Source organism: Suricata suricatta, chromosome X, assembly GCF_006229205.1.
Source record: "Suricata suricatta isolate VVHF042 chromosome X, meerkat_22Aug2017_6uvM2_HiC, whole genome shotgun sequence".
Taxonomy (NCBI): Eukaryota; Metazoa; Chordata; class Mammalia; order Carnivora; family Herpestidae; genus Suricata; species Suricata suricatta.
This window is the reverse complement of record NC_043717.1, coordinates 43,055,963-43,076,741: the sequence shown is the minus strand read 5'-3', so window position 1 is coordinate 43,076,741 and position 20,779 is coordinate 43,055,963. Positions and strand designations below refer to the sequence as shown.

Here is a 20,779-nt window from a genome sequence, read left to right as displayed (position 1 = left end):
GGGTCAGGGAGGCCTAAGCTGATACCTGGGCTGAGACTTGGAGGATGAGTAGAAGCTGGTCAGGTGAAGAGTGGGGGTGGGGTGAGGTGAAGCAGAGAGGAGAGTGTTGCAGGCATTGCAGGAAATGTATGCCAGGACTGTGGGAGGAGTGTTTGGCACCTGTGTTTGTGAAGAACTAAAGCTGTTTCTGCAGAGGAATGGGTCCATCATAAGAAATGGGCCGGAAAGGGAGCAGCAGGTAAATTGGGAGGCTGTAACTGGGACCCCAGTCAGTTAGGCCCAGAGCTGAGGAGCTGCAGGACCCAGGAGCACACTGGCCCTGCTTCCAGGTGCACCTAGTCCAGGCCCGCCCCCCCCCCGTGGGACAGCCTGAGCAGCATCAGGCCAGGATTCTTATGGCCACAGTGCCCTCTAGTGTCCACCAGCCCATCTTGCAGCCTCCACCTCAGTGTGGATTGTCTACCACCACCACAGTGTACTGACCCGTGTTTCTGGGTGCCCTGTGCTGGATGCTGGGGACACTGGGATAAGTATGGCTGAGCTCCTGTCCCCACAGAGCTCCCAGGCCAGAGGGAGTGTCAGCTTGTGGACAGACAAGGCTGAGACAAGTGCAGGGTGGGAAGGAAACAGGGAAGGGGGCCAGGGCCTGTTCCCAGGGGGCACAACCTCTAAGCTGACTTGTGAGGAACAAGGGGGAGCTAGTGAAGTGGGGAGGTGGCAGTGGGGGTGAGTGGTGGAAATGGCTTTTTGAGCAAAGGCAAAGACGAGGCTTGGATGGCAGTGTGGCAGAGAATGTAAGCACTCCTGTCTGGGTGGAGCACTGGTTGAAGATGGGGGACTGTGAAAGGCTCAGAAGATGGAAGATGGGGAGTAGGAGTCAGCTCAGAGAAGGTTCTAGGATGTCTGCCACTTGCTCAGGGTAGGTGCTTAGCGAATGGAATCCTATAAGGAACTCTGTTCTCTATTGGGATCGTAAACCCATGTGAGGATCTGATGAAAGCTACCCTTTCCCCCCAAACATGCAGTTACTCATTAATATTTTGCATACAACTTCAGGGGCTTCAGAGACACTCCCCACTCCCCCAGTGCCTTTACATGAACCACAGGCTGCCAAACTGCTCTTAGGATAAATACCAAAACTTTATTGTGGCCTCTGAGGCTCTATGTGATTAGACCCCGGCCTATATCTCCAGTCTCCCCTTCCTCCCCTTTGCTTTTTCTCCTCAGCTGCGTTGGTCTCCTTGCAGTTGCTGGAAATACCACCTCAGATCCTTTGCCCAAATTGTTTCCTCTGCCTGGAACACTCTCTTCTGCTGCCTCTACTTTTTGCCCAGCTAAATTCCATTAGCTGTTGAATGTCTGTCTCCTCTCACTTGGATATTAGCTCCATGAGATCAGGCCATTGACTACCCTTAGCCCCTGCTGTATCAGGCCCCTGGCCCAGTGCTGGGTCCACAGGATCTGTTGAATAAGTGAATGAAGTCCCGCCAGTGCCCTGAGGCTGGGTCAAGCTCCTCACCATTCCTTTTTCCTTTCAACCTCTGGTGGGTCATCACATGAATCTACCCAACATTCTCAGATATGTCTGAATTCCGAGAGTGGCTCAGAGATATTTTCCCAGTATTCTCCCAATCCCTAAAACAAACAGGCTTCCTGTGGGTCTCCCCTGTCTGCCTGGGCAAGAGGTCAAACTCTTTCAGGCTTAAGCTGACTCTACACCATAGATGCGCATTCGTTTCACTGAATCATCACAAGAACCCATGAGGTAGAAATTGCTGCTTGTCTTTTTAGCAAGCTTCTGAGGTGTTATCCAGCTGAAAAGTGGTAGAGCTGGGACTTGTGCTTGCTCTTCCAGGCACCAAGGTGTAGGCTCTTGGCTTCACCATGGAGGAGAAGGAGCTTGCCCAAGGGTAGACAACATCAGCCTTAAGGCCAGGACTAAAATTTCTGTCTCTCAACTCCTATCAGGCCAAGAGGAAGGTATGGGCCAGAGGTGCAGCCATTAGGGCAGTAACTGCAAATGGGCACAGAGCACAGTGGCCGCAAGGAGCTAGGAGATTTGCTGAAGGAGAGAGAAAAAAGCAGGGGTTGAGGCCAGAGCCCTGGGGACCAGGGGCTTTAGAGAGTGGGAAGAGGGAGAAGAGGCCACAAAGGGCCCACAGATGCCAACTTTGCAGTGGTCCAGAGGGCCTATCTCTCTCAGTGGCTTTGGCTTTCTTGAGAGGAACCAGCTGCCCCGGCAGGGAGGCAGGAAGGCTGGCCTGTTGCCTGTCAGTTCCTATTCCTTCCAGATCACTGCCCCCCCTGGCCCCTCCCAGGGCCGCCTTCTGCTCAGAACCGCCAGGGGCCTGGGCTCTGGGGCTGTGAAAGGACAGGAGTGCTCTAAGCTAGATCTGTGGGACTCTTCAGGAACCACCCCCATCCTTCCAATCCTCCAAAGTCTCTCCTTTCTCCAGCCCCACCCATAGGGAGGAGAGAGAGAGATTCCTGTGATTGGTAGGTGGGGAGTCATAGCATCTAGTTTCTAGTCTGACTGGCTGTGTGAACATTAGCAAGACTCTTCCCTTCTCTAGGCCTCAATTTTCCCATCTGTAAAGTCAGGCAGGGGAGTTTCCTTGGAAGAAGAGCCTCTTGATGGAGAACAGTGTTTCTTCTGATTTTTGCTTTTCTCTTCAGGGAGCATGTCTCTTAGCCAGTCCTGGAAACCACACACAGGAGGATGTGAGCTTACTGCAGTGGTCAAGCATATTGGCCGGGGCTTCGTCTTGATTTCCCCAAATGGGTGATTTGGATATTACTTGATCTGCAGCATCCCAGCACAACAACAAAACAGGGATTCTAATTGTGCGGAAGATGAGAATGTTTGTGAAAAGCTTCTATGGAAAGGTTTCTGTACTCACAAGGCAGCAATATGACCGAGGAGACTAAATCCAGATCTGGGGAATGGTCAAACCGTGACTCAATCTTGCGGTTCTGCCACTTAGTAGCTGTAGTGCTGGTGTCAAATTACTAAATGTCTCTCCATCTGAGTTTTCTCATCCAGAGAATAGGGCTAGTGACACATACTTGACAGGGTGCTTGGGGGAGACTCTAGCAGAGATGCACATGGGGCGCCTAGTTTGGGGTTTGGCCCAGAGGATTCACTGTGAGTTCTCAAACTGCTTCCTCTTACTTGGAGTTCCCAGCCCTCCTGGGGGAGCACGGGAAGGAACAAAGTTTCCAGTTGCAGTCTGGCCTACAGCCCAGCTGGCCTGGCCCCGCCTCCTTGGTTCCTCCTTCTAGGGAAGGGCTGGGGAGGAGGGGGTGGTGACACAGTGGAGGCACCGCCCAGCCAGGGGGCCTGCCCTCTGGACCTGTCCAGACCCATGGAGCCCCCCGGGAGGAGTAGCAGGTAGGAACCTAGCCACCCTCACGCCCCCCTGCAGCCTGACCCCCTCCTTCCCTGCCCTGGCCTGGACTTGGTCCTTGGGCTGCTGATTCAGCAGCCTCCTGGCTTCCTGGTTCCTGGCTCCCCTCTTAACTCTTGGAGGCCTTTGGCTTGGGGAGGGAGTTAGTGAGAGTGGGTGAGCCCATGGGCAGCCGGGTGCCCCGCACTGTGAGGACCCTGGAGCCCTGGGAAGCACAGTTCATGCCCTATGAGGGGTGTAACTAGTGGCTGCCTTGGCATGCTAACCTGGCTCAGCACTGCAGGGCTCCCACATAGCTGCTGAGATTCTGATACTAAAGGTTCCGGCAGCCTAAGGGTCTCTATGTCTCAGGGTTAATAAAATAATGAGTCCAGGACTGGGACTGGTGACTGGCACATAGATGGCACTTGAGAGACAGTCATTCTGATGATGATGCTTATTCCAGAGTCTCACAAGAACAGGCTCAGATTCCAAGATTCTCTATAAGGATCTAGGATTTGGGCATCCTCAGAATCAAAACAAGTGAGATGCTGGGCAGCTGACCATGCCTGCGGCCACATCTCCTGGCCTTTACTTGGGCTTTGGAATGGCCAGGCCCTGACCATAAGCTGCCGTCAGGGGTTTTGGGGGAGAGGGGCTGGCTGACCTGGAAGGGCCAGTTCTACTCTCAACTCCTGCCCTGCTCTGGGTAGACCAGGCCCTCAGCCTCACTACCCTACTGTCCCTCCTCCCCCAGGCCCATTCTCTGGACTTTAATCATGCGAAGCAGGAGGCACAGGGGCCTTTGGACTCTGTGCTAGGGGTGGGGGCACAGCGCTGGGGGTGGAGTGTGGGCTGTGCCCTGGGCTAGGGGCACAGCACTGGCCTTGGAAGCAAAGACTCCTACTGGGAACCACCCTGTCCTCTGGCTCACTGAGCCCCACCCACCCACTTAGCCCCAGTTCCATCCCGACACCTAGACCACTGAGACGTTGGCAGCTCTCCTCCGCCCTCGCCCTTGCCTCTCCTCTCCTTTGCTCTGGCGCTCTCTGCCTCTCCCTGTCCTCTCTGTGCCTTTTGTCTTGCCCTTCCTCCATCTTCCTCTTTCTCTGTCTTTCTCCTTTTCTGTATTACCCTTTCCTTGTCTCTTTCAGTTTCTCTCTGTCCCTCTCCCTTTCCTCCTACAGTGTTTCCTCTACCCACCTGGTCTGGGTTCTTCCTCCTCTTTGGATCCACAGCCTCCTTTCTCTCCATGCCTTCCTCCCTTCTTGTAAGGGATCTTCTATAAGGGGGAGCCACCCATATATCTTTTCCCTTTCTCTTTCATCCACTCTCCCCTCCCCTCTTTCCTACCCGTGTGGCGTCTGGTGTGAGGAGGGCTCCCTTCCCCCTTCCCTGCTGTGGTGTCCCAGTGTCTCCGTGGCTCAGGTCCCCACGTAGTCACCTGGAACACAGGAGGCCCAGACTGGCTCTTTTGTCTCTGCTGCCCCCTGTTGTCATTGTGTTCTGTTTGTGGTTCGAGTGCTGTCCTCTCTTTCTTGACTTTGTGGTTTTTTTCTTTTTTTCTTCCTTCTTTCCTTCCTTCCTTCCTTCCTTCCCAACCTCCCTTCCCTCCTTCCCTTCTTCCTTCTCTCCCTTCTCAACCTTCTTCCCTGCCTCCCCACCTCCCACCCCTCCCCTTTACTCCCAATCCTCTGCCACCCATTCTTCCCAGTCTTCCCTTTCCCCTTCCCCACTCACTCTCACTTCCTTGTCCCTACTCCCCACCCGGCCTCTCCCCTCCCTCCCTGTCTCTCTCTCTCTGTCTCTCTCTCTCTGTCTCTCTCTGTCTCTTGCTGTCTCTCAGGTCCACAGCGTCTCATACTCTACACCAGTATTGCTGTCCTACTCAGGTCCTTGACTCCATGAAGCTTACCCCCTCAGGCAGGCTGGCAGAGAGCAGGTAAGAGCTAGACCCATCCCTCCCCCATCCTTCATCCTTCCAGACAAATCTGCCATAGCATTGCCAGACCCCCTCCCCCATCTCCCTCTAGCCCCCCTGAGTGATTGTGGAATGAATGTCTGAGCGTGTGAGGAGAGTGACTGGGAGACCAGGTAGGAGACCAAAGAGGACATTTAGATTCTGTTTGTAGTTTATGCTTCCTTAAAAATCCTTCTCCAGATACCTGTCGCCAAAGGCAGGAGTGGTTGGTTCTACAATATGTAATATGTAATTTCAAAAGGCTGTTTTGAAGGATGAGTTTGCCAGTTGGATAGAATGGGGAAGGGTGTTTAGGCAGAGGGAACAATCAACCACACCTTTAAGAACATTATTTCCAAGTAAATGGAAAATCGCATTTTACGTTTTCTAATTATAAGGCAATAAAATGAAACATTAATAGCAACAGCAAAAAAGCAGACCCATTTGAAAAAGGAAATAAGAATAGAATTTATAGACTATTTAGGATAAATATCAATTATAAACCATTTAGATTAAATGTCAATGAGAATACTATATATCAAAACCTATGGGATATGAGGATAGAGGTTCCCAGAAGAAAATGCATAGCCTTAAATGTTTTTATTGGAGAACAGAACTATTTAAACTAATTATTCCACTCAAAAACATAGAAAAAGAAAAACCCAAAGAAAGCAGAATAAAGTAATTACTATAGATAAAACAGAAATAAAATAGAAAACAAAAGATTTCATAAACTAAGAGGTGTTTTTAAATTAAATTCTCAATAAATTCTTTATAAGTTTGTAACATTATTTTAGTTATAAATGCCCATTCATTTGAAGAAGTGGCACAGGATTCCTATGCTTCCAGAAGTCACTTCTTTCAGCACAGCAACCTCCATTCCTTGAATGTGCCTTTCCAGTGGGGGAAGGAAGTGAGATATGTACAATTTAGTGAGACCCCTCTGAGTGATTTTGATATGATTTCCCACCTTTAGTATCAGTTGAGAACCATTCCATATTTATGGCGAAGATGTCTATGACAAGACATTGTTGGTGGCAATAGCAAAACATTAATTCAAACCACCAAGGTGAATTTCCTGTAGAAGTTATTTCACCTGAGGCAAGAGTCCAAAAATTTTTTCCCTCCTATAATTTCTTTACGTGCATCTTTGAGATTCACACAGTGGCCCTGTGTGCTGGAGCAGCTCATGTGTTCTCCCTTGTGAACTTTTTTTTTTAATTTATAATTTATTGTCAAGTTGGTTTCCATATAACACCTAAGAGGTGGTTTTTGAAAAGACCAGTAAACTAGACAGACTATTCTCTGGCAGATATGACTGAGAAAAAGGCAAAAAGAAATGTAAATAAAATAAGGTATAATGAAGGGGATTTAACCACAGATTTTGAAGAGATGAAAAAAGTCATAAAAGATGCTTTGTATAATTTTACACCAATAAATGTGAAAATATAGATGAAATGGATGGCTTTCTAGGAAAATCTAAGTTACCAAAATGACTTAAGGAATGACAGAAAACTTGAATACAATAGAACAATATAGAAGAGGTTAAAAATATGGTCAAAGTTTTCTCCTTAGAAATGATACCAAGATGTTTTCCAACTGGTATTATGGAAATGCTGGTATGATGGAAGTTTTATTGAATCTGGAAAGATCAGATCATGGAAAAAGATGGGCAGCTTCCCAGTTCATTCCAGAAAGCTAGTATAACTGGATAGGTTTAGAGAAAGAGAAAGAGAGAATATGAATTATAGCCTAGTCTCACACTTTAATAGTTATACATTTTTTAAATGGAAGATTATAAAACTGAATCCATTGGTATATTAAAAGAATGTATCGGGACAAATGAAAGTTTGTCCCAATAGTGCAGGGATTGTTCAACATTAGGAAAGCTGTTATTGTAATGGATTACATTAATAGATTAAAGTGAAAAGAATGTATAACTATTTCCATAAATGCTGAAAAAATAATGTGATAGAATTACATATCCATTCTTGATTTTAAAACTCTTAGTAAGCCTCCTAGTTATTTCTTGCTCTATTGGGATAATTTGTTAGACGGCCATAGATAGCTAGTATAGTAAGCTATCAGTGAAAATGTCCTTATTTTGGTAAAGAGTTTATTTAAATCAGAAACCAAAGACAATCACCAAATTTAATAGTGAACTGCAAGGTAAATTCCCATTAAGCTCAGGAACAAAATAAGTATGATTGCTATCGTTGTCACTAACCAACCTTTTTCCCTACAAGTTTTTAAAAATTTTAATTGTTTACACTAGAGAGAGAGCATGTGTGAGCATGAGCAGGGTAGGGGCAGAGAGGGAGAGAAAGAGAATCCTAAGCAGGCCCCACGCTATCAGCGCTGAGCCTGATGTGGGGTTTGAACTCATGAACCGTGAAATCATGATCTGAGTCAAAACCAAGGATCAGACACTTACCTGATTTGAGCCAAAACCAAGAGTCAGATGTTTAACTGACGGAGCCACCCATGCACCCCATCAACATTTTTTTCTAGAAGTTTTAACCAGTGAGATTAAAAACAGAAATAAGTAATATAAATATTAGAAATAAAGAGTCAGAATTAGTACTATTTGGAGATGATATGGTTATCTTCTTAGATAATCAAAGAGAATAAAAGGAAAATTATCAGAACTAATAAGAAAATTCAGTGAGATGGCTAGATACAGGATAAACATATACCCAAACCATCAGCTTCTCTGAATACCAACAATAACTAATTAGAAGACATAATAGAGGGGCCCCTGGGTGGCTCAGTCGGTAAAGCCTTCGACTTTGGCTCAGGTCAGATCTCACATTTGTGGGTTTGAGCCCCGCATTAGGCTCTGCTGACAGCTAGCTCAGAGCCTGGAGCCTGCTTCTGGTTCTGTGTCTCCTTCTCTCTCTGTCCCTCCCCCTCTCATGCTCTGTCTCTCTCTGTATCAAAAATAAATAAAACATTAAAAAAAAGACAGAAAAGGATTCCGTTCACAAAACTAAGAAAAAATGATAAAATTCCTAGGAATTGACAAGAAACATGAAATACTTCTCTATAGAAAACTAGAAAATTTTATCAGAAGCTGTAAGAAGACTTGAATAGTCAAGGATCCTATCGTGTTCCTGGATGCAAAGATTGAATATAGTAAAAGTGACACTTCTTCCCTTAATCTGATCAAAAGTTTCACGTAATTTCTCATTAAAGTTTCAGTGGCATTTTCTCTGGGAATTGGACAATTAGAGTTTAATGCTCATTTGGAAGAGTAAATGCCCATGAGTTACTAAGAAAATTTTGAAAAAGAACAATGAAGGAGAACTTGTCTTATTAAATGCACAAAATTACCATAAAGCTGCAGAAATTATAAATCTTATATCACCACAGAAATAGAAAATTACATACAGGGAACAAAACAGAGACTTTAGAAACAAAACTATATATTCATATGGAAATGTAATTTATGATAAAGAATCATATCAGATAAAGAATTTCAAATCAGGGGCACCTGAGTGTGTCAGTCAGTTAAGGTCCGACTTAGGCTCAGGTCATGATCTCAAGGTTGGTGGGTTTAAGCCCCACGTCGGGCTCTGTGCTGACAGCTTGCTCAGAGCCTGGAGATTTCTTCAGATTCTGTGTCTCCTTCTCTCTCTGACCTTCCCCACTCATGCTCTGTCTCATCTCACTCTATTTCTCAAAAAATAAATAAACATAAAATTTAAAAAAAAAGAATTTTAAATCAGTAGGGAGTTAGTAAATGGGATGGGACTATTGGCTACCATTTGGGAAAAAAATTAAGTCAAACCTCTGTGTCATATAAAATCAAATACAAAGGATAAAACTGCAAAAGTACCAGAAGAAAATACAGAATATTCTTATCACAGTAGAATGGAGAAACTTTTCTGAGCATGACTTAAGAACCCAGAAGCCATAAAGTAAAGAACAATAATTTTGCCTCCATTAAAGTTGAGAACTTCTGTATAGAGAAAGAGACTATACACAAATGTAAAAAAAAAAAAAATACAAACCATAACAGGCTAGGAGAAAGTATTTGCTACATAAATGTCAGAAAGAGGTTAGGATCTCTGTTTATATATAAATCATCTCCTGGAAATCAATAACAAAAAGATTCATACCACATTTCGAATAGAGAAATAACATGATTTGGCAGTACAGAGAATAAGACATCTGTCAGCTGATAAATGAGAAAGGATACTCAAGCTTACTAATAGCTAAAGAAATGTAAAACAACAATGAAGTACCAGTGTTAAAGTGTTGAAACTGAAAAGATTGAGGAAACAGAAATACTGCTTCCAGTGAGGAAACAGAATCTCTCACGTTCCTTGAATGGAGTGCAAATTGGTACCATTTTTTTTTTATGGCACCAATTTGTCCATTGCTCCCCCGAGTCTTAAATGTGGATATACTTCCAACCTGACAACCATGTCTTGGAGGTAGATTTCTCTAAGGCCTTACTACTAGATGGTCCCCCAACCAGAAGTCTTTTCTAAAGCATTCAATCCCAACTGCGAGCATAAACCATACCGTGCGACTCATGATCACATGCCCTTGTAGGATAGCATTCTCAACCAACTCTCAGTGAGAAGGTTGCATGATATATGTTTCTCAAAATAAAGACTGGATTATGTGAGTAGGACTAATCTTTATTTTTAGCCAGTCTAAAAATGTTCAAGCAACAGAAATACCTTTTATCTACATTTTACACAAAATGTGCATTCCTTTGGCCCACCAATTCAACTTTTAGGAACCTATCCTTTAAAACTGCTTCCAGACATATGTAAAGATGTTCATTGCAGTATTGTTTATAATAGCAAAACATTAAAACAACCTACATGTCCATCTGTAAGAGATCCAGCTTTTCCTTCATGATTCACCCACCCTATAGTATTCACCCATACTCTTACAGATCAACAGAAAAAGATGCATCTCTGTATACTGGCATGGAAGGATCTCTAAGACTTCTTGTTAGAAGAAAAAACCAAGTTGCAGAACAGGGCTTGTAGCATTATTTATTCCATTATGGTAAGGAAAAGAAAATCCACATAACAACAATGAAAACGTGTTATGCACATTCTGTCATAATTTCAAAATTACTCGCCTTTATCCTTGGTCCCATTTATTTGCTTTTACTAACATTTCCTTCCCTCTCTATACCATTTCACTACATCCAGTTGTTCAGATCTTGCTTTCCTTTTCATAATTAGCTCAATACCACCTTATTCATTCAGCAAGATTCGTCCTGCCCAGAGTTGGTTAGGCCTTGTGCTGAACCGTGGTGGGATACAGAAATGAATTGTATCTGGTCCTACCATCAGGGAGCTCAAGTCTAGAAGGAAGAGACACATAGACAATGACAACATAGTGTGTTTTGGTATAGGGCAGAAGCAGGTTCAGAGGGCTTCCTGAGGAAGGGCACCTAACCCCATGTGTCCCCTACAGGAGGGGACATGGGTACTGAGTCTTGAAAGAGTAATAGCTTTCCTTCATCCCCCAACCCTGCCAGAAATGGTCTTGCCTACGTTTTGGCTCTACCAAGCAGGATGACCTAGTGGGGAAAAGTAGTTGAATTAGTACCTTTCTTTATTTAAATCCACGTTTGACCACTCACTAACTCTATGACTATGGGCAGACCATTTAACCTCTGAGCCTCTGTTTCCTCATCTGTGTAATGAGGATAATGCCTACTTACCTCTCAGGGCTAATTGGAGATGGTACATGTAAAATTACTGGGTGACTATCCATTCTTGAAAGGCAGACACTACCCATGTCTGGTTTTTCTCATAGCCAAGTGTGTAGCATTGGATTGGATTAGATCTAAAAGCTTTATGTGTCTGGGGATGGTTCTGGAGCAAAGAATGGGCCTGACCATACTGGGGCTTTGAAATGGGAAGGCTGAGAGTAGTACATGGGATGGAGGGGATTACACAATAAAAAGAGAAAGGCAAGTCTCTGGTCTTGCCATGATACGTGACACAGGAGGGAAAAAATGAAGCCCTGGTAAATGGAACCCAGACAGGGCATTCTGGTCCTCATTCTTGGCCCTGTTCTACTGATGCCATCTTCCAATCTCATAGTCCAGAGCAGAAAAGTATGGTGAGCCAATACTTGCATTGGTTTCCACACATCTCAATTTCATTCCCAGTTCTTTCACTCACTAGCTGTGTGACCATAAACAACTCACTTCACATCTCTGAGCCTAGTTCCTTATCTGTTAAAAGAAACACAATACCACTAGCATTGTGGGGTTTATAGATAAGATCAGTTGCTGAATGCATGGCACATAATGGGAACTCAAAAAACATATAGCTGTTATTAGTGTTCATTTCAGTACATACTTACAGAGTTCTGCTATATCTGGGGCCTATGCTGGGTAATGGTTCTTGCTTTCCACAAGTTCCCAGTCAGTTGAGGAGACCGAGGAGAGCTATGATACAGGGGCTCATGGTGGAGGGGACTGTGGAAGCCCAAAGGAAGAGATCTAGCCTGGTCTAGGACTGCTGAAAAGCTGAGCCTTAGAAGATGAGTAAGAGGTAGTCAGGGACAGAAGTGTGAAGTGTGGAAGAACATTTCAGGCAGAAGGAACAGCATATGCAGAAGAACCTAGATGTTATTGGGTAGGGCCAGAGGTTCTTAACCTGGGTTGCATGGGCTTTGGGTGGTCCGTGAACCTCCTGAAGTTGGATGCAAAACATTCGGAGTGTGTACCTATGGACCTTTTTTGTTGGGGAGATGGTCCGTGGCTTTCATTATATGCATAAAGGGTTTGTGTTCCTCCAAAAAGGTCAGGAACCAATGTTGCTAGTGATGAAGTGGCATGTGAGTGGATTATAAACAAGAGAGAAATTTGGTATAGTTTGTGTTTTAAAAACATTGCATTAGCAGTCAGTATGAGAAATGGATTGTATGCGTGGAGACCAGCTGGAAGGCCTCAACTGGGGTATTAGCATAGAAGGGAATGGATTTGAGCAGGACTACTCTGTTGCACTACTCCACTGGGCACCAGTCATATAGAAACATTTTAATTTCAAATTATGGAATCTAAAGCCTTTGGAAGTTATTACTGAGATAAACCCAATAGAAGATGAAGGATGGGGAGGAGACAAGGATGAGGTGGCATTAGCAGAGGGCCAGAGGGACATGAATCCAGGGTAATAGGGCAAAAGGAAAAGGGAAACTCTATTAATGCTTACCCAGCACTCAAAGTTCTTGCTAATTACTGACTGCCATAATTACTAACTTCCATCCTACTCGGGTCTTGGAGATCCTGAGCAACACTGGAGACACTTATTTCTCTATGGTCTTTGAAGAGGAATTCCTTCTGGTTTGTGAGTCAGGTTGTTTCCAGAAGAAAGTAGTGTTTGATTCAATCATTCAAGGTCCATAAAGATTCAGAGAGCTAGAGATGGGGGAGGATACTCTGAGAGTGCACACAAAGGCCCAGGGGTAGGAGATGGCGAAACTAAACATGGGGGGATGCAGAGGTTAGACCTGCCTCCAAACAGCTGCCTGGGGAGTTCAGGCTTCCTCTTTCATGGCACGCAGCTGGACAGCCATGAGCAGTTCTTGAGGAGGCAAAGTGACACGATCCCTTCCTTCTACAAAGCTTTTTAGAAGGAAGGGAAACTAGGGAGGAGGCTGCTATGGGAATCCAAGAGAGAGATAAATGAAGGCAGTGGCCATGGGAACAGAGCAGAGGAGATGGATTTGCGAAGTGATTGGGAGGATCTTCTACTACCGGAGTAGTAGGCTGAATAAATAGTGGGGGTGGAAGGGAGTGGAGATGACAGAGGTTGGAATTCACATTGAGTTTCAGTGTTCAGGTCTGGCAATGGAGTCATTCATTCAATAAATATTTACTGAGTGCCAGATGCTGTGCCGGGCATTAGAAATACAGCACCAAACAGAACATATGCTGGTCCTGATGGATCTTACAGTGGGTGACAGAGATAATAAATAAATAAATATATAGAGTGTGTCTGGTGCTACACCTAGCTGGGGGACAGTGATCCAGATAGAAGGAACATAGACTGCAAAGGCCCTCAGGCAGGAATATGTGTGTTATGTTTGAGGGACAGCAGGGACACCAGTATTATTGGATACAGAATCAACAGTGAGTGAGAGGAGTAGAAGATGAGGAGGCAGAATCAATCAGCAGAATTTGATGACTGGTTTTTTAAGGGAGCAGGAGGAGGAGCCTAACATGACTCCCAGGTGTGTTTTTGGGTTTGAGTGCCTGGGTGGATGGTGGTGCTTTTCATGAAAGTGCAAAATGCACAGGACAGGTTTGCAATGGTAAGATGCTGGCTTTATGGTCCCTGTGAGCTCAGAAGGCCCTGAAGGCCATCCTGGTGGAGCTTCTGGCAAGGACTAGGCTTGATGGGTCTGGGACCATGGAAAGAGAGAGAGGGGGGGATGGGGAGGGTACTAAGTCATACCTGAAGTTATGCAGTGGAGACTGCTGACAAAGGGTCTGGAATGAAAGAGAAGAGGATCAGAAATGGGGAAGAGGGACCAACACAGAAGAAATGAGGAGAGGAAGAAGAGGTGGGGATGGTCGGAGAAGTAGGAGGAAAACCATCAGGCAGTGGGCTCATGAAAGCAGAGGAAGGAAAGAGCCATCCGGCACAGGAAGGGCTTGTTAAGAGTGGCAAATGTTACAGCTCAGGGAAGTAAGATGCGGGTGGAAGAGAGTCTATTGGCTTTAACCACTAGGAGGTCCTCGATGACCTGGCTAAGAACAGTTTCTGTGGCATGGTGGGTGCATGAGGCAGATTGCAGTGGGTTGAAGAGCTCGTGGGAGGTACTGAAGTGGAGATGGCCAGTGTAGATGAATTTCTCAAGCTTAGCTGTGAAGAGGAGAGAGGGACAGTGATTGCTAGAAGGAGATGTGGAGGCAGATAGAGGGTTTTTATTCCCAGATGGGAGAGACTTGAGCTTCTATAAATGTTGGTAAGAAGGAGGTAACGGGGGGGGGGGGGGGGGAGTTGAGATACAGGAGGAAGAGGGGGTGATTGTTGTGCAGGAGGTAGCAGTGGTGGGTTCCAGAGCCTACGTGGAGAAACTGGCCTTAAATAGTATAGGGGCCCTATCTTTCTTACAGAGAAGGAAGGCAGCGGTGGTGGGGCAGGGGAGTATGAGGGCGTTGAGGGGGTTGGTGAGAGAAATGCTTCAGCGAAGTTCAGAGCAACAAATAGAGATCCCTGGCCAAGGGCATGGATACTGGAGCTAGGAGGGAGCAAGGAATACTTCTGGTTGAGAGAGAGGACTTCCTGCAGGAAGCAGCATTTAAGCTGAGCTGTGATGTTCAAATGGATTTCCATGGGGAAAGATATGTACAGAAGAAAGGAACACAGTCATCAAAGGCACCATCCTGATGAAAAAATGAACAAGCTAGTTCGATGAAGGCTGAGCATGAGTGAGCCACTGATGATGACAGTAATATGGGACACCTGGGTAGCTCAGCTGGTTAAGCATCCAGCTTCAGCTCAGGTCATGATCTCATGGTCTATGAGTTCAAGCCCCACGTCAGGCTCTGTGCTAACAGCTCAGAGCCTGGAGCCTGCTTCGGATCCTGTGTCTCCATCTCGCTCTGCCCCTCCCTGGCACATGCCTCTTTCTCTCTCTCAAAAATAAATAAACATTAAAAAAAAAAAATAACAGTTACTACGTAAGACGCACAAAACCTACCCTGTGACAGGCACCTTACATAGTTGAATTCATTTAATCCCACCATGCTCTGCGGAATAGGTGTTTTCTCATTTTGCAGATGAGGAAAACTAGTCCTAGAGAAGTGAAGAGGTGGACCCAAAGCCAGCCAGCTAGTAGGAGGTGTGGCTGATATTCATACCCGGGTCTATCTGACTCTAAAGCCCATGCTTTTTTCCACCTGACGGGGAAGGCCAGGTGAGACAATATGTTAGGGGAGCCTTGAATGCCAAGTTGAGGAGTCTGATCTTTATCCAGGAAGCACTGGGGAGCCAAGGTGGGTGTCTGAGCAGAGACAAGCAAGAAATCTGTGCTTGCAGTCTTTATTAGGAAGGCTGACGTGTCCAAAAGGGGAGAGAGAAGAAGAAATGAGGAGGTGGCTGCAGCGTCAAGGCGTGGGGTCACAGGGGCCTGACCTGGATGCAGGAGGAATAAGCAGTGGGACTGGAAGATCATTTGTTCTTCATGACAGCCTTGAGAGATGTGGAGATTTCTCCTTTTATAGATGAGGAATGGGAGCCTCAGAAAGGGGGAGCCGCTTGCCCAGAACTTGAGCTCTGTTTCACGTGGTTTTGCTGACTCAGTGACTCTGTGGAACAATGTGTCACAGGTAGCTTTGAGTATGAGGAGGGTGTGTGTGTGCGCGCTTGGGTGCCTGTGTGCGTGTATGTGTGTACGTGTGCATGTGTGTGCTTGTCTGTCTGTCACCTGGACAGAAGTGCCATCCCTTGCCTGTCCTCTTTCCTTCTCATCTCTTCCCAATCCTCCAGTTTCCTGGATTCCATACTTACCGCCTCTCTTGAGCCAAGGGGTCTGGGAGTAGGGTGATACTACTTCATTCCCAAGGCAGCTGGAACCTCCCTCCCCCCAGCCCTATTGTCTGTCCATCCCCCCCATCACCCACAAAAATGTAGCCCAGCTCCAGTGATGGCCATGCACACGCTGGTCCCCCTGGTACCTTGGGGACAGGCGCTTGTTCCTGCAATGACTCCTCCCTGCCACTGTGGCACTTCTGTGTGGGTACAAATGGCCACCTTGGGAATTAGATTCAGTTCATGAGCAGTTAACAATAACCACCACCATGCTCTTATTTGTCCGGCACTTGGCATATGTTCCAGTCCTTGCAACAATCCTGTGGGGTTGGCATCATGAGGCCCACTTTTACAGATGAAGAAATGAGGCTTCAAGAGGGGCAATTACATGCCTGGGCACATAGCCTGGAAGCACTTGTAAAGCTGGCATTGGAGCCCTAGTCTGTTGGCTTCTAATGCTGTGGGCTTTCCACATTCCATTTCTAAGTATCTCCAATTTGCCCCACCTGGAGGCTTCAGGAAATGGAGGTCCTTGTCCTTCAAGGGCAGGGTGGATTTCTCGAGATAGTTCCAACTTCACCTAAAGACCTCATGGGATGAGTCTGGGACTTGGAGCTCTATGAACTTCGGGTTGAAATACTGACTCTACCACTCACCCAGCTATGTGACCTTGGGCAGGTTATCTAACCTCTCTGAATTTCAATTTCCTCGCCCCTAAAATGTCACAATGTTGTTGCAAGGGTTAAATGAGATGGATGATGTGTGCAAAGAGCCAGCACTGAGCAGGTTGCTGCTATTTATATTCAAATGATGGTTGGGTACCTGTCAGGTCAGAAATGGAGTTTGTATACTCAGCCTGACCTTAAGTGAGCTCAGCTTGGGTGTGAGGGAGGGCTGTTGAAGGCTCTTTGGAGACTGAGTTGGGTGTGGCCCTAGATCATCTGTCACACTGGCCTCCCCATTCAGACCCCCCTCCTAGCCCCACCACCCTGGTTCCAGCCATTCATGTATCTCCCCTGCTCTGCAAACTAATGCCTCTGCCTCTCTCTGTCACCCACCCGCCTGTGGCCTCTACCCTGCCCTTCCTGGCCCCAGGGAAGAGGAGGAGGAGGAGACTGAGGAAGAGGAAGAGGAAGACGCTCATCAGTTCTGCTGTCCGGCCTCCGAGTGCAGTAGTCCCTCCTCTCGGTAACTGAGAGGACAAGGGTCATTTTCTATGCAGAAGCAAAAGCCTTAACCAGCCCCCCTCACTCGCGATCCCCTATGGGACCCTGTCCTGCTTCATGATGGGCAAGCATCATGCCCCTTCCTCCCCCACCTCCTTCTTGGGATCCCCTCCTCCCCCCACTGCTCTCTCCCCTGGACTCCAGCCCCTGGATTATAAAGGCTGGAGCCCTAGGTCTGACTAAAATGTGGGAGCAGCAGAGCTTGGAGCTTGGAGCTTGGAACCTGGACCCTCCCGCACCTCACTTCCCAGGCACCCTGGAGCCTGCCACTACTGAGAGGTCTCCAAATGACATCCCAAGGACCTACCTCTGTCCTCTGTGAGCACAAAAAGAGATGCAGGGTGCCTAGGGCTCAGAGGACCAGATGGGGGCAGGACCCAGCCTGCCTAGTTTCCCGTTGCTAGTTCCCTCACTGTGGCCATTGCTGCCATCTCCACTGCTTGAAAGCGTCTCCTCGTGCCCTCTGCCACATTCCCATAGTGCTCTGTAAATATGATCAGGAGGAAAAGGCCTTTCAGAGTACGGGTGTCGCTGTGTACAAAGGAATTTCCATCAATAAAAGCTGATCTCTTCTCTCTGTCTGATGTATGTTCCACCCCACCCCCACTTCTTTCTCCTCATCCCCACCAGGGCCTTACCTTCTTTCCTATCCAGGGCTGGGAACAGGGCCTGGAGAAAGAGTAGGGTCTGATTCTTGGTATCCTCAACACCCAAAAGGCACTCAATAAATGAATGAATGATGTGGCACTCTAACCATGAGCAAGCCTGCTGCCTTCTCCAGCCAGTCAGCCTGAGGCCACGTGAACCAGCCAACCTGGACATGTCACTTGGCCTCTCTGCTACCTAGTTTCCACCCCACCCCGTACATACATAAAAGGAAGAGGGAGGTTGGTCCAGAGGATCTCCAAGGGCTCCTCCAGCTCTGACATTCTGTCAATCTGAGATGCTACAATTTAAAAAAACTGTGACTACGTGGACTTAAAAATATGATAATTCAGTGACATATTCCATGCAATTCTGTGGTATCTATTTCTACAACGCTGTGATTTGGGGATTCTCCAATCCTATGGTTTTAAGATTTCATGGTTCTGTTATTTTTTAAAAAATTCTGATAATATGATTTTAATATTCTGTGATGGTAAAAGTCCTTGATTCTACACTTCAAGGTTCTGATTCTACAACTTTAGGGATCTCTGAGTCTAAGGGGAAGCCATTTCCTCCAGATGCAATGATGCTAAATATTTCCTGCACCTCCCAGAAGCTGGTTCTAAGAATCCCTGGAGGCTGTTGGCAGGAGGGTGGAAGGTATCCTTTATGGAGTGTGGGACTGACACACTCCATAATGTGTTCATGTTGGGAGCAAAGCCAGGAGACCTCCCCCCCAAAGTGGGCTCATACCCTGGCTTTCCCTTTTTAAGCCTTTGGCATTGAACAAAACTGAGTTTACCTTCTGGTTCTCCCACTGAACTATCTGTGTAACCTTGAGCAAGTATTTTCTTCTCCTTGAGCTTCATTTTCCTCCCGAGCACAATATGAATATATCTACCTCTGTGGGTTGTCATGAAGATTAGCAAGAAAACACTAGGAGCTCAGCATTGGGTGTGATGCACAGTTGAGCAAGTGTGCAGTAGCTGGTAGCTCTTGCTTTGATTAAAGTGCAGGTGAGAGTCCCTCCTCTCCTTTCTTTCAGCACCTTCCCCCCTTCAGCATTCCCAGAACATTGGTCTGGTCTTTACCTCAGAGGCTCACCTTGTTCCCTCACTCATTGTTTCACTCAGCCACTCAACTCATCTATTCATTTACTCATCCAAATTCTAATTTATTTCTCCCCTCCTCTCCCTCCCTCTCTCTTTTCCCCTCTCCCTCCTTCACTCTTTTGGAAGGCATTGTTTGAGCACCTAACTGTGGGCAAGTCTTCTCTCTTAATACTGTGAGAAATCCAGTGGAAGGAACAAAGACAGTGGCTGTGTTCCCCATAAGATCTTCATCTCCCAGGGGAGAGGAGGAATTCCTTTGGAAAAGTAGGGTGTGAAGGCCAGAAATGATGGAATAAATATGGCTTCACTAATGAGCAAAATATGTTCCTGGCCCAAAGAGGAGGGGGTATGTCAAGGTGGGCTGGGGAGGATGGTAGTGTCTAGGAGGGCTTGCTGGAGGAGGAGGGGCAAGAATAGAAGGCTTGGAAGGGTTTGAATGGGTGGTAAATGTGAAGAGGCATCACAGGAGACACAGCATGGACAAAAACCTGGTAGAGAGCTCTAGGGTTGTGCTGAGGGGTTGGGGAGTAGTGTGTAGATCTGTTCCACTGCCTCTTCAGGGTGTCTGAGTCTAGATGACCTGTGATGGCTGGAGAGGAGACCACCCTACCCTTTATCCGATGGAAGATAGAAGGAAGTGGGGAGGGGCGAGGGTTCAACTAAATGGAGGAAGAGGGCAAGTCAAGGTCAGATGATCATTGTGTGAGCTGAGGAGGTGTAGACTCTTGTATAGATAACTGAATTGACTGAAGGCCTGGGCTGTGGGAAGGGGGAAGGTTTTTCTCAGTTGTGAGGGAAATGTGTGTGCCTGTGCATACTTGTGCATGACTTTATGTGTGGCAGGCAGGTGGATCAGTAGTGAGAGACTGTGCACTGTTGTGTATCTAAGGGACAGTTGCCAGGCAGGATGGCCACACACACTCAGACACACACAACTGCCACCTGTCTTAGGGGACCAAGGTGGCTGGTGACCACATGCTGTGTGCTGGGCCCTGGCCTGGGCATGCCAGGTCCACAGAGGTGAATCATACCAGGCCACTGCCCTTGGGAGACAGGAGAAGGGAAGGGGATGGACACTTCAAGAGAGTATCACAAGTTAGCTGCTAATAAGAATTGCATGTGACATGAGTGTGCGCAAGACACAGAGTGGGAGTAGCTGACCCTGTCAGGTTCTTTGGAGGGGTGGGGGTAGAAGTGAGTCAGAATGGGCTTCCCAGGAGTGTTCACCTGCTCAGGGTGCTGCAAGATGCAGAGGAACTCACCCAGACCAATGAAGTCTGAGGCAAAGGGAGAGGGAACAAAGAAGAAACGAAGAGTATGAGCAAAGGCACTGTGCTCACATAGCGTAGAAGTGCAAGGAGCCTGCTCTTGCCCAGCTGTTGTCTAGGAGCTTAATGGTGCTGGGGTTGGCAGGAGGGAGCTGGACAGATTCAAGGGGCTTCTGAAACTAAAAAATGGGACACTGGCCTGGAAGGTAGGTGATTTTGGTTCTCGTTCTTTGCAACCCTGGGCATGTCACTTTGACTTTATGAGCCTCAGTTTGGATCTGTGGGACTGCATGGTTCATAAAGTCCATCTCTGTTCTGTTGGCTCTTCTACCCTTGGCCAGTCAAACCCATGACTCACGGTTCTCGAAGTCAGGTGCTTCTTCTATTACCCTCAGTCTTTCCTGCTTTCTCCCAGGTTGCTTCTTCTCACACTCCACAAATATTTACGCAGCATCTGTCCATCTGCATGTCACTGTGGGAAGGCGTAGGGAGCTGGAGAATGCACACTAGACCTGGGAGGGGCAGTTGAGGGCAGAGAGGGGGGTGGTTAAGAACATGAGTGTTGTTTTGGCTCCAGGCTCCACCACTGCTGAGCTTTGAGACTTTGGGCAAGTTACTTCCTCTCTGTATACTTCGGTTTCCTCATCTGTTATCTCCTT

The 20,779-nt window shown here is 46.8% G+C and overlaps 1 protein-coding gene across 4 annotated transcripts in view; it reads left to right on the top strand.

Annotated features, from left to right (window-relative positions):
- IQSEC2 (IQ motif and Sec7 domain 2) overlaps positions 1-20,779 on the top strand; it is a 78,200-nt gene that overhangs the window by 31,868 nt on the left and 25,553 nt on the right. The window contains exon 3 of one of the 4 annotated variants that reach the window (XM_029930152.1): positions 5,233-5,328. The exons of 2 other annotated variants lie outside the window; for them this stretch is intronic. In XM_029930152.1, coding sequence (XP_029786012.1) covers positions 5,233-5,328 — 96 coding nt within the window. Of the gene's footprint in view, positions 1-3,333; positions 3,392-5,232; positions 5,329-20,779 lie in introns of those variants that run through there. One more of the 4 variants, XM_029930150.1, reaches the window with a different exon arrangement.